This window comes from Malus domestica, chromosome 03 (genome assembly GCF_042453785.1).
Source record: "Malus domestica chromosome 03, GDT2T_hap1".
Taxonomy (NCBI): domain Eukaryota; kingdom Viridiplantae; phylum Streptophyta; class Magnoliopsida; order Rosales; family Rosaceae; genus Malus; species Malus domestica.
Window position 1 is genome coordinate 33,821,593 of NC_091663.1, and position 13,408 is coordinate 33,835,000.

General features: G+C 39.1%; 2 protein-coding genes across 2 annotated transcripts; one reads left to right on the top strand and one right to left on the bottom strand.

Annotated features, from left to right (window-relative positions):
• The first annotated feature begins 361 nt into the window (after positions 1 to 361).
• LOC103427382 (3'-5' exonuclease-like) lies at positions 362 to 1,051 on the top strand. Its single transcript, XM_008365437.3, has one exon. It carries the CDS (start codon positions 362 to 364, stop codon positions 1,049 to 1,051), a length of 690 nt encoding a protein of 229 aa, XP_008363659.3.
• Positions 1,052 to 10,040: 8,989 nt separating this feature from the next.
• On the bottom strand, positions 10,041 to 12,564 carry LOC114824234 (FBD-associated F-box protein At4g10400-like). Its single transcript, XM_070818500.1, has 4 exons — positions 12,384 to 12,564; positions 10,824 to 11,761; positions 10,533 to 10,667; positions 10,041 to 10,445 (listed from the first exon to the last, which is right to left on the bottom strand). Exons 2-4 carry the CDS (start codon positions 11,757 to 11,759, stop codon positions 10,152 to 10,154), a joined length of 1,365 nt encoding a protein of 454 aa, XP_070674601.1. The 5' UTR covers positions 11,760 to 11,761; positions 12,384 to 12,564; the 3' UTR covers positions 10,041 to 10,151.
• Between the last annotated feature and the right edge of the window lie 844 nt (positions 12,565 to 13,408).

A 13,408-nucleotide genomic window follows, 5' to 3' on the forward strand; every position in this document is an offset into this window, starting at 1 on the left:
GTTTTAGTTAAATGACCATTACTTCAATTGAGTTAAAGTTAATGAATCATAACTACAATTTACTCAATCAATTAATTACATGTAAATTACAATTGGAAATATCTTATAAATTTATTTAGTGGTCATACATGCGGTCGATCATCGGAGTACATGTAGTTGATCATACATGCGAATTAAAATTGGAAATATCTTTCTCCGGTGGCTGACGACGAGGGTGATACCTGCAGCCTGCGAGTGATTGTATGCATGCGACTGCCGACGGGTCCATTAATAACCGTTGGAATTCAAAACGCCCCGTTTGGGGTCGGTTTTCCACTTTATCAAAACCCAACCCTCGCGTTGACCAATACCAGAGGGGAGGATGGCGATCAACATCGTGGACTACGAGCTACCGTACGACACCCACAACGTGTACGACGTGTCGTTTTACAACGACAGAGTCCACACCATGGTCACCAGCAACTCAGCCATGGTGGAATCGTGGCTCTCCAACGTCACTCCCGCCAACCCCAACCACCGCATTGTTGGCCTCGACGTCGAGTGGCGCCCCAACAACCGCTACTACCACAACCCGATCGCCACCCTGCAGCTCTGCACCGGCCCCAACTACCCCGGCTCCCTTCAAATCCCGGCAGGCACGGTGCTGCCCGGCGTCTGCTTGGACCCCAATTGCCTAATATTCCAGATTTTACACTCCGAATTGATTCCCCATTCCCTATCCACTTTCCTCGCCAATCCTGCCTTCACGTTCGTCGGCGTCGGCATCGAGAGCGATTGCGAGAAGCTGCTTTCAGACTACAGGCTGCGCGTCGCCAACGTTGTTGATCTTCGGGGTTTAGCAGCGGATAGGTTGGGGGTTTGGGAGCTGAGGAACTTCGGGTTGAAGCGGTTGGCGAGCGCGGTGCTGGGGAAGGAGCTGGAGAAGCCGAAGAGTGTGACGTTGAGCAGGTGGGACAGTCAGTGGCTTACTTATGCTCAGATTCAGTATGCTGCTGTTGACGCTTTTATTTCATATGAGATTGCTAGGCAGTTGAATCTTAGGGGTGCTTAGATGGATTGGAATTCGACATTGTTGCGATGAGAATTCTAATGTTGATGTTCTTTTGCTTTAGTACAATTGTTTACAATGTTGGGTAGCTTTAGAAATTTGGATTAGAATGCTGGTTTATTGGAACATAATTACGGATTTCGTTCGATATTGTGGATAACTTTTCGTGTTGATGTGTTGTAAGTTGCACTTGTGAGCTCGTTTAGTAATTGCTTTACGTTTCTCATCTGATCAGATGGTTTTGACTTCGGCATCTGTATATAGTATACATGTATTGTTGTTTCCTGATTGACTCTGTTCAGTGCAAGTTTGTGGAATGGAATGGTGATGTTGAAACTCAGAGATGAAAATCGAAATGTCGGGCTTTTGATGCGTTTAGTAGCGTAGTAGAAATTGTTTACAATGTTGGGTAACTTTAGAAACTTGGATCGCTTGCTGGTTTTAATCGGTCATAGTTAGGGATTGGATTGATATCGTGGAAAGCTTTTGCTAGTGATGCTTTGTTAGTTGCAATTTTTGAGCTAGTTTAGTAATTGCTTTATGTTTTTCATTTGATCAGATGTTTCTGACTTTGGCATATGTATATGCATATATTGTTCGTTTCCTGTTTGAATCTGTTCAATGCAAGTAGGAAAAGAATCGGACACCTCCTTGTTAGATGTGTTGACGGGAGTCCGTGAATTGCTGCTTAATCCTTTGTTTCTGACTGTAAGAGCCAGTTTCTAATATTATTACGGCACAATGCATGTTCTTGTTTGACATATCTTGGGTAGGCTTCAAAGACTTAAGCTGTTAAAGATGTTCCGAAATTAGGCTCGCATGCATCATATGCTGCATGCGTGTTGATGCAAGCTCAAATTGTAAGCATCCTGTAGTAATGTACCGGGAAGTAAGAGCACCGACTTTATGTTTCCATGTTTACAATTCGAGCTTGCATCAAACTGTATTGCGATTTAATTTGTTTCATTCCCCCAATCTGTCCAGTTTTTAAGGGGGTTGAATATGATGGGTCTGCATGCAGGCCACACCCCTCCACTCTTCCTCTCTACAGAAAAGGAAGAGAAAACTCCTCCCCTTTTTCTGTGCACCTCATGTGTGAAAATCGCTCTACACCGTGGAATGGTGCATCGGATCAAAGAAAAAATCCGAGAGGTTATGAAGCTCGTATGAGTGACATTAATACAGACATGTGATTAAAAGACATCCAATCCCAATTATAAAACAACATTTCACAATCCTTTGAAAATCTACCACACCACCACCGTCGCCACCCAAACTCCACCATAATCGTGCTAGTGGCATCTCCCTGCCATATTCTTGAAACGTTGTCTGAAAAGTTATCGGATTATCATATTATATTATTATTGAGTTTAATTAGCGAGATGGAGTTGTAATTTGCAACATGTTCATAAATAATGTAATTTTGCAGCTGATGGGTTAGCCAAATTGGGTTTAAACAGCGAGAAGCCTCCTCCAAACCGATTACAAGAGATATACTTGCATGAACCGATTACAAGAGATATACTTGCATGAAGCTGTTGTATATTGTTACAACATGTCCCTTATTTTCATGTATTTTATTTATCAAAGTAATAAAGGTCGTACCCAGTGCACAAGGCTCCCGCTTTACGCAGGGTCTGGGAGAGGTGAATGTCGGCTAGCCTTACCTCCATTTTATGGAGAGGCTGCTCCCAATTATTTATCAAAGTAATGAAATTACAAAAATGCTCTTGACAGGCTAAGTGAAGATCCTAAGTGGTTTTATATGTAAAAGCATCTCCTTATGTAATTTCAACTTTTTCCTTTGTAATTTCCCTTCAACCAAAACTTAATAAGTATTTAGCTTAAGTCTGTTGTGCTAGGATAGCACCAAACCTTATGGAACCAACTCTTGATAACCCACAGGAAATATATCAAATGAAATGCAAGAACAAAATATTAAAGACACCAAGATTTTAACGAGGTTCCTCAACAGTCAGTGTAACTGGAGTACGTCCTCGGAGCAGTAGGAGCTCACCCAATAATCCACTATCAACCAAATGGGAGTTTACAAAGTGTTGGCAATCTCACAACCCAAATAACCCAATACACCCAATAGCTCTTACACACCACAGAAACAAATAGAGAAAGAAATATAATGAATAATTTCTTCTCTATACATGTAGCTTAAAGCTATTACAACAATAACTATGATGGATGATTGCTAACCAAAAAGAAGAGCACATTCTTCTTCTTTTCTGCTCTCAGTTTTCTATTCTCTGCAGCTCTCTTTGCTTTCTCAAAGATGGACTACTAAAACAGAAAATAGTGCACACTCCTTCCTCTCTCTTTCTCACTTCCGTATGCTAACATTCATCCATCCTAAAACAACTAATAAACAAAACCAAAGTAAAGACATAATGATTACTTTACAAACATCATCATGACTTTCCTTTTTTCTTTTCAACAAACATAATCATGATTTCTTTCACTTTTTTTTCTTTTGGTTTGTTTATTAGGAAAGGTGATGGCCACTTGGCCACAATTCAACAATCTCCACCTTGGCCAAGTTCCGAAAACGCTATGATAAGCCAACCAACACAATTGACCCAAAAAATCACTCCCAAACACTAGTAAGAGAACAATTCATGCCAAGCCAAATGCTCCAAAAACAAAACTCCTACTGCTCAACGCCTTCTTTATATAGGCATAATGTGAGCCAAGTTCAAACAGTGAACAAACTTGGCTACACCAACAACCTTAGTCAACATATCAGCAGGGTTGTCTTTAGTTGGAATCTTCTGGAGAATGATTTCCCCTTCACCAACAATTTCACGAACAAAGTGATAACGCACATCTATGTGCTTGGTCCTCGCATGATGAACCTGATACTTAGCCAAATAAATGGCACTCTGACTATCACAATGTACCTCCACTTGCTTCTGATCAACCCCCAAATCTTTAATCAGCCCATGTATCCAAATGGCCTCCTTTATAGCTTCAGCAACTGCCATATATTCAGCCTCTGTAGTAGACAAGGCAACAGACGACTGCAAAATGGACCTCCAACAAACTGGTCCTTTAGCCATAGTAAACACATAGCCTGTAGTAGACTTCATTCCATCCAGATCACCTGCATAATCTGAATCAACATAACCAACTGCAAAATGACCAATACCAGAGTCATCTATCTCAAAGCATAAACCAACATCTCGAGTACCATGGAGATACCTCAATATCCACTTAGCTGCTTGCCAATGCTCTTTACCTGGATTATGCATATATCGACTCACCATGCCAACTGCATGAGCAATATCCGGTCTAGAGCATACCATTGCATACATCAAACTACCAACCAAATTTGCATATGGTATATTTTTCATTTGCAGCTTCTCTTTATCAGTTTTAGGACACTGTAGAGAACTCAATTTAAAATGAGGAGCCAAAGGGGTACTAACCGGTTTGGTTGAATCATGAACTCCAAACTTCCGAATCAACTTCTCAAGGTATTGTCTTTGATTCAAACTGACGAAACCCTTTGCTCTATCTCTAGTGATCTCCATGCCAAGGATCTTCTTCGCTTCACCAAGATCCTTCATCTCAAACTCATTCTTCATTTGCTTCTTCAATTTCTCAATCTCTTCGACATTCTTTGAGGCAATTAACATATCATCAACATATATCAATAAATAAATGAAAGACCCATCTTGCAACTTCTTGAAGTACACACAATGATCATATTGACTTCTAGAATAATTTTGGCCTCTCATAAATTTATCAAACCTCAAATACCATTGCCTTGGAGATTGCTTCAAGCCATAAAGTGATTTCTTCAATTTGCAAAACAAATTTTCCTTCCCTTTCACTATATACCCATCCGGTTGACACATATAGATCTCTTCATTCAAATCACCATGTAGGAAAGCCATCTTCACATCGAGTTGCACAAGCTCAAGATCATATTGTGCAACAAGAGCTAACATAATACGAATTGAGGAATGCTTCACAACCGGAGAAAAGATTTCATTGTAGTCAATGCCCTCCTTTTGTGCATACCCTTTAGCAACTAATCTTGCTTTAAATCTCACATTGCTTTTCTCATCAGCATCTTCCTTCTTGGCATACACCCCTTTGCAACCGATAGCTTTCTTGCCCTTAGGCAATTTAGCTAACTCCCAAGTCTTGTTCTTCAAGAGAGAATTCATCTCATCACCCATGGCATTGCACCACCTCTCATTTTCTTCACTCTCAATAGCTTCCTAAAAATTGGATGGAATCTCATCAGTGATAATAGGAAGAGCAAAAGAGACATAGTCACTATACCGAGTTGGCTTGGTAATTTGTCTCTTTCCTCTGTTCTTGGCTTGGCAATAGACTTTTGAGGTGAAACTTCCTCTTCAACTTGAATAGAATCTTCAAGTTCAACTTCTTCAACATCTTCATGGTCTCCAACTTCTTCACTTGTAGTGGCTTCGACATCAGTGGAAATAGGATTTGAAGTACCAGAGACAACTTTCTCAAGCTCCACCTGTTGGACATCTTTCACATTTTTCTCAGAGTCTTTGAACATACTTTCTTCATCAAATGTCACATCTCTGCTGATTACAAGTTTTTTCATCTCTGGGCACCACAACCTGTAACCTTTGACACCACTACTAAAACCAAGAAAGATAGCCTTTTTGGCTCTAGGATCAAGTTTATTTTCAGTCACATGAAAATAAGCAGGTGAACCAAAAATACGGATATAGTCATAATCAGAAGAAGATTTTCCAGTCCATACCTTCATTGGTGTCTTACCCTGAATAGCAGCTGAGGGTAACCGGTTGATGATGTGACATGCATAATTAACTGCTTCTGCCCAAAATGACTTGCTTAAACCCGACTGAGACAACATACATCTAACCTTCTCAAGCAAGGTTCGATTCAATCTTTCTGCAACTCCATTTTGTTGTGGAGTTCCCCGAACACTAAAATGTCTCACAATTCCTTCCTCTTTGCAAACTTTAAAGAAAGGGTCGGATGTGTATTCACCACCATTATCCGATCTCAAAATCTTAATCTTTCTCCCAGTCTGGCTCTCAACCATTTTCTTCCAACTCAAGAAAATGCTCAATACCTCACTCTTGTGCTTCATAGTATAAACCCAAGACCTTCTTGAATAATCATCAACAAAGGTCACGAACCAATGTCTACCACTCAAAGAGGGAGTCTTTGTAGGACCCCAAACATCCGAATGCGCATAATCAAGAATGCCATTCGTCTGATGTACAGCAGTACCAAACTTCACTCTAGTTTGCTTCCCCAAGACACAATGCTCACAGAAATCAAGCTTACAAGTCGTGGCACCTTTTAGAAGACCTTTTTTCACAAGCCCTTGTAGAGCTTTCTCACCGGCATGGCCTAATCTCATATGCCACAATCTAGTAGTATCTGAATCAGATGTGCCCATATTTTCAGAGACTACAAATGCTTCACCTGTCACAGTGTTTCCCTGCAATAAATACAAATGGCCACATCTAGGAGCTTTCATCACAACAAGTGCACCATAAGTAACTTTCAATGTCTGTCCATCTGAATGAAACCTGAAGCCCTTGGATTCCAAAGTACCCAAAGAAATAAGATTTTTCTTCAAATTCGGTACATACCGAACACCTGTCAACTCTTTAACCATGCCATCATGCAACTTCAAACGAACTGTGCCAATCCCTTTTGTTGTGCAAGGATTGTCATCTCCCATGAACACAACGCCACCATCAAACTCTTTCAAGCTTGAAAACCAATCCTTGTGAGGAGTCATATGATGAGTACAACCCGTATCCAACACCCACTTAGTAGCACAATCAAATGATGAGGAAGTGGTTAAAGCAAAGTCAGAAAAATCTGTTTCAACCTCAGCAACATTAGCTTCAGAACTTTCTTTGCCTTTGGTCTTCAATTTAGGACAATCTTTCTTCCAATGACCTTTATTACGACAAGAGGCACATTCATCCCTTTCCAAAGGTTTTCTACCTTTAGAGTTTCCTCTAGGTCGAGACTGTGATTTTTTCCTACTAGAAGATGATCTCCTCTCCGATGATCTACCTCTAACAAATAAAGCTTCAGAGGTACTATCATGATTTTTATCTCTATGCCTCAATTCATAATTCATCAAGGCATTTGACACATCTTCAAATTTCACAGCTTCTTTACCATGCATAATAGTGATAACAAAATGCTCATAAGAGTCCGACAAGGAATTCAACAATATTAAGGCCTTATCTTCATCATTAATATCCTCATCTAAATTTAACAAGTCGGTAATCAACTTATTAAAAACATCAAGGTGTCTAATCATTTTTGTACCTTCTTTGTATTGGAAGCGGTATAGCTTTTTCTTCAAGTGTAGCCGGTTCTCTGCACTCTTCGTCATATACTTGTCTTCCAATTTTTGCCACAATACACTTGCTACCGTCTCCCGCATCACAAAATACTTCTGAGTTTTTGCAAGGCACAACCGAATTGAAGAGCAAGCCCACAAATTTAATTTCTCCCATTCCGGCTTCGACATAGCTTCCGACTTCTCTCCCAAAGCGGCAAGTAGATCTTGTTGAGCCAACACATCTTTGACCTCACATTGCCACATCCCGAAGTTGTTTGTGCCATCAAACTTTTCCACTTCGAACTTTGCATTTTGCACCGTAGTTCTTGCAAACCCAGAGGTGCTTCCAAAATGATTCTCATCTTGCCCATCTGACATCTTTGGCAACTAGACAGTACCCAAGAGCAACCAGTGCTCTGATACCAATTGTTGTGCTAGGATAGCACCAAACCTTATGGAACCAACTCTTGATAACCCACAGGAAATATATTAAATGAAATGCAAGAACAAAATATTAAAGACACCAAGATTTTAACGAGGTTCCTCAACAGTCAGTGTAACTGGAGTACGTCCTCGGAGCAGTAGGAGCTCACCCAATAATCCACTATCAACCAAATGGGAGTTTACAAAGTGTTGGCAATCTCACAACCCAAATAACCCAATACACCCAATAGCTCTCACACACCACAGAAACAAATAGAGAAAGAAATATAATGAATAATTTCTTCTCTATACATGTAGCTCAAAGCTATTACAACAATAACTATGATGGATGATTGCTAACCAAAAAGAAGAGCACCTTCTTCTTCTTTTCTGCTCTCAGTTTTCTACTCTCTGCAACTCTCTTTGCTCTCTCAAAGATGGACTACTAAAAAGGTCGTACCCAGTGCACAAGGCTCCCGCTTTACGCAGGGTCTGGGAGAGGTGAATGTCGGCTAACCTTACCCCCATTTATGGAGAGGCTGCTCCCAAGTCTCGAACCCGAGACCTACCGCTCATTCATCCATATGCTAACATTCATCCATCCTAAAACAACTAATAAACAAAACCAAAGTAAAGACATAATGATTACTTTACAAACATCATCATGACTTTCCTTTTTTCTTTTCAACAAACATAATCATGATGTCTTTCACTTTTTTTTCTTTTGGTTTGTTTATTAGGAAAGGTGATGGCCACTTGGCCACAATTCAACAAAGTCTCACCCGTCCATTCTTCCTTCCTTTTTCCGGCTACCCCTTTCTTTTCCTTCTATAATCCTCTTGTGGACATAGTGTAAAGGGAACAAGTTAGGACAGACCTACCTCGTTATCAGGATAGTCAATTGTAGCGGGGAGGAACTTGAGACTCGGGAAACAACCAGAGGTGGGAGGAGTATGGAGGTAATAAAATTTCACATCAACTTCAAAACCACCAGTGTTTTGAACGTGACAGGGCACTGGGGCAACTCAAAAAGGCCGTCAGCTACATCATTTACATAAAGATGGAGGAGATCGCGTTCAACAACATTATGCCTGATGTGAATCCAACCAACAATACAAGCTATATCCTCGGCATCAGACCAACGAAGAGAGAATTTGTGAATGTTCAATGAGCCATGAAAGAGAAGCACATGGTCGACAAATCCCATGAAAGCAGCAGAGTCAAGCCAACGTAAATCTCTATCGTTGAAGTTCAGATTGGGAGTAAAGGCCCATACATTCATCCATCTTGTAGACAAAACCGTGGTCTTCACAGTACCTTTTGTATGAAGGAACGAAAGTATGTGACAAGGAACTCCATTTGGTAGTTTACCGATCCTATCTTTAGCTGCGGCATGAAGTTTGGTTTCTTATATGGAGAATTTTTCCAGGAACATTAGTTCTAGAACTACAAGCAACAGCAAACATCAAATCGTTTACAGAGATGAAAAATTCAAAGGTTAATACTTGAATTTACTACTATTGCTCTATTGTTTTTTTCCCCTCAGTTTCTGTGGTAACCAAACAGATCATAACGAATCAGAAGGTAAAGAAGTCAAAAAGTTACCAAGAAAAATTACCTAATAAGCGCTTCTGGTACGGCCAATGAATAGTAAAAGCTCTGATTGGTATCTGAGAAACGGTAGGAAAATCCAAGAAAATGAGAACCGTAGTACTGTCGTCAACGTGAACGTCTCAGGCTCTCCCATCCTTGCAAAGTTTCGAAACTCGGTACTTCTTTCTTCTATTCGAGGGCACTTTAGTTTTACTGACATCTTGAAATTCATAAAAGTTTCAAGTACTTTCTTTCTACACAAGCATTTGAAAGTGCTTCATTAACACACACTTAGCAAGTTCTTTAGACAGTACTGTTGTGTATTGTACTCAAATGTAGTCAAAAGCGATTTTACTTGTAAAATCGTCATTTGCAGCCTTAAGATTTCGTTAAAAGAAAATAATTTCCACAACACTATTTAAGCACACTCATGTTTATCTGCTAACCTTTATATCGAGTACAGCAAAAGACAATAAAGGACCGGTTTAAACATGAATGTGCGCAAGAGAAACAAACGTGTACAAAAATCATTTCTTTTGGTTGAGAGGGGGCTCAATGCCCAAACCAACGAAGCAGACAACATTAATATGGAAAGGGGCAGCAATATCTTGAAAGACCAATTTCCAATACAAACGAAAATATTGAAACTAAAATGCAAATAGATTATTCAGTACCATCTTAAGAAGAACTACATAGTTTGCTTTAGTTTTCTTTGCCAAAAGAACCTTTCTAAAACAGAGAATAAAATCCCTAAAACTCATCATGCTCAAATTCCACTTGGCATGCCTTCGAACCCCTTTCAAACCAACAAAATTCCCTGTATAACTCTTTTTTTTTCGGCTGAAAGTAATTGGTAAGAATATTCATCCTATTCAAAACTTTGCCATGTTTCAGCAAATACTTTGCCGCTTCCATCTCATCCTCCCTTCCCTCGAATCGCAATATTGAGATGGTCTTGAGGTGCGATGACAAGCAGACAGGCACAAAAGCTGGTGGATTCCATCCGTGCTCCAGGTGTCCATAATCTTCGTCGCAGATTAAACCCTGACAGTTATTTGAGGAAAGAATCAAAAGAGAATCATTAAGAGCAGCATGCTGGTATTACGTAGCAGACGAGGAGATAAAGCTTACGTCATAAAGTTGTATGACAAGATATTCCAGCTTTGGTGATCTCTTGAGCAACTCTGTTAGCAAATTCCAGTGATTGCATTCATAAAGATCCAGCTTCAATTGGTTCAAATAATCAAAAGCGGGCAGAAGGCCAGGCTTCATGAAAGACAAAGTACTGATCAAAGATAAACTTTTGCAGAAAATTAAACATTTGGTTATATACAATATCTCAAATCATAAATTTTCCAAAACGAGAAAAAGGCATTAACCGCAAACAATAGGTTTGGAACAAATAAAGAATAATATACTTACCTCCAAAAGATGAACTGAAAGGGTTAGATGCTTAACATTGTGAATCCCAGCCAGAAGCCTTCTTGCACGATCAACAAAGCACGGTGCTAATGCACTTGCATAATGTTCAGGAAGATAAATCTTGGCTTTGAAGAGATGGTTTGCATTCTCCAAATGGTAACTTGAGAAACCCTCCTCTCTGAGATCAAACGTTTCAAGCTTGGGAGCGAAAATAAAAAAAATGTCCCCATTTTTATCAAAATCATCATAGTCCAGACTTATCCTTAACCTCCTCAATTCAGGAGCAATGATGTTGAAATTGAAAACTACACCATATCGATGAGAACCTTCTATAGCTAGATCTTCAAGTACAGGGCAGCTCGAGAAAAGCTTACAGATTGAGTCATTAGTAGGCTCTTCAAGTACAACCCGAAGGAACTTGAGATTTGGAAAACAACCTGATGCGGGAACATTGGTAATAAAATTTGAACCCAATTCCAGAACCCTTAGGGTTTTGCACGTGAATACGCTTTCAGGCAACTCGAAGGTTTGGCCTTGATATGAATCAGCCAAAACACTAAGTTCAATAGAAAGATCAAGTTCAACAACATTATGCCTAACAACATTGCGAACCCAACGATCAATATGAGAGAATCTGATGACGTCGTCACACAAACAGTGAAGACGGAATTTTTGGATGTCTGATGCATCATGAAAGGAAAGTACACGCTCAACGAAATTAAAAAGGTCACCAGAGCGAGAGAAATGCCCACGGCGGATGTCTATATTAGGAATAGAAGCCCATACATTCCTCCATCTTCTAGACAAAACGCCGGTATTCACACAACATTTTGTTTCGAGAAACGAAAGTATGTGCAAAAGCAACGCGTCTGGTAATTCACTGATCCTATCTCTAACATTTTCTTTACCCCTTGACCTCAAGGACTTCAAACACATCCCTAAAAACATGGTACAATGTTGTAAATTTAAAGACAGCTTAAGCTTTCGTACTTAATAATTCATATAAAAAAATTCAATAAATTATGTTTTATCTGAGTTAGAAACAACAAATCAAAGCAGATAAAAGCACATGCATGTTCTTACCCTTGTATCAATAAAATAAAAAATAAAAACGATTTTTCAATTACTTATGTTTTATTTACATGAAAATGGATGCGGATCTAAAGCGAAAGAGTAAGGCCTTCTGACCTAAAAAATTACATGGTAAGATATGGTTCTTTTTTCTTTCTTTTTTTAATAAAATAATTTCCTCTATATTAGTCAGAAACAACAAATCAAAGCAGAAAAAATATCATGCATGTTCTTGCCCTTGAATCAATAAAATCAAAAATAAAAACGATTTTTCAATTACTTATGTACATGAAAATGGATGCGGATCTAAATCGAAAGAGTAAGAACTTTTGACCTAAAAAATTAAAGGGTAAGATCTGATTTTTTTTTCTTATAACAAAAATTCCTCTATATTCTTTTCTGTTTTTTCTCGGCAACCAAACAGATGGTAAGTCGTTTGACAGAAAAAAACAGATGGTAAGGATGTCAGAAATTCAGAAGGTGAAGTACCTGATGTGAGCTTCTGGGATCGGATGGACCCAGAAGAGTGATCAGATTTGGTGGTTGGTGGACGATAAAATTGTGATTGGCAGCTGAGAAACGGTGAGGAAAGATAAGAAAGTGAAAAACCTGAAGAGAAACCCTATCGGGACTTATTTTAACCGCAGCTGCTGCTGCTCTCAAAGTGCGAACATTTCAGATTCTCTTGACTCGAGAATTTATATAAAGTCACCATCTTTGACCTTTTTACTTTGGTAAATGGGGTTTTTATTACCAACCAAACATGCGATTCCACAAATGGTAAAGAAATGATAAGCAAACAAAGCATATGGATACGGTAGGTGCTTTTGTGTTTTTATTTTTTATTTTTTTCAATAATAAAGAAAAGCTATTTTTTAAGTAGAAATAATTTTTTTGGAAATGAAAAGTTGTAAGAAATGAACAAAAATGGTGGTGATTCACAAATACTATGTGGAAACGAACTAAAAAAAAAGAGATATCGAAGTAGTACTTGTAATGTCGAATAATTAGGATCAAATTCCTTGAATAGCTCCTCGTTTGCACACTGAAGAGCCAAATCCAACGAGAGCAAGAATCATTCTTTTACATAAATTCTATCTGTTTGCAAGGTGTGTGCGAGAAACCCGTCCAAGTGCACTGATTAGTAGTGCATTCATTATTTCCCTTAGGAGAACGAGGTTAGCGATGATTGTTTCAGCCTGGGAAACAGTCAGTTGATGTAGGGATGAAACAAGCACAACTTAATTTCGCTTGTTCATCCATCTTTTCCCTTTGAAAGCCCGTTTTGAGAAGAACTTGGTGAAGAAAGCATTGGTGGTACTTCTCCCTAGACGTGACTTTGGCCCTCCTATTTGTTGAAACATGGAGATTCAACATTTCACCTTCTTTCACATTGTTGAAATGAGATAGAAATCTAATATGCATTGTCTTCATTCAGATAATGCTCTTACACAAGTTACAACTACCTTTTACTTCCCTGTACAGAATCAAAACAAGTTCCAAATTTAAATTGT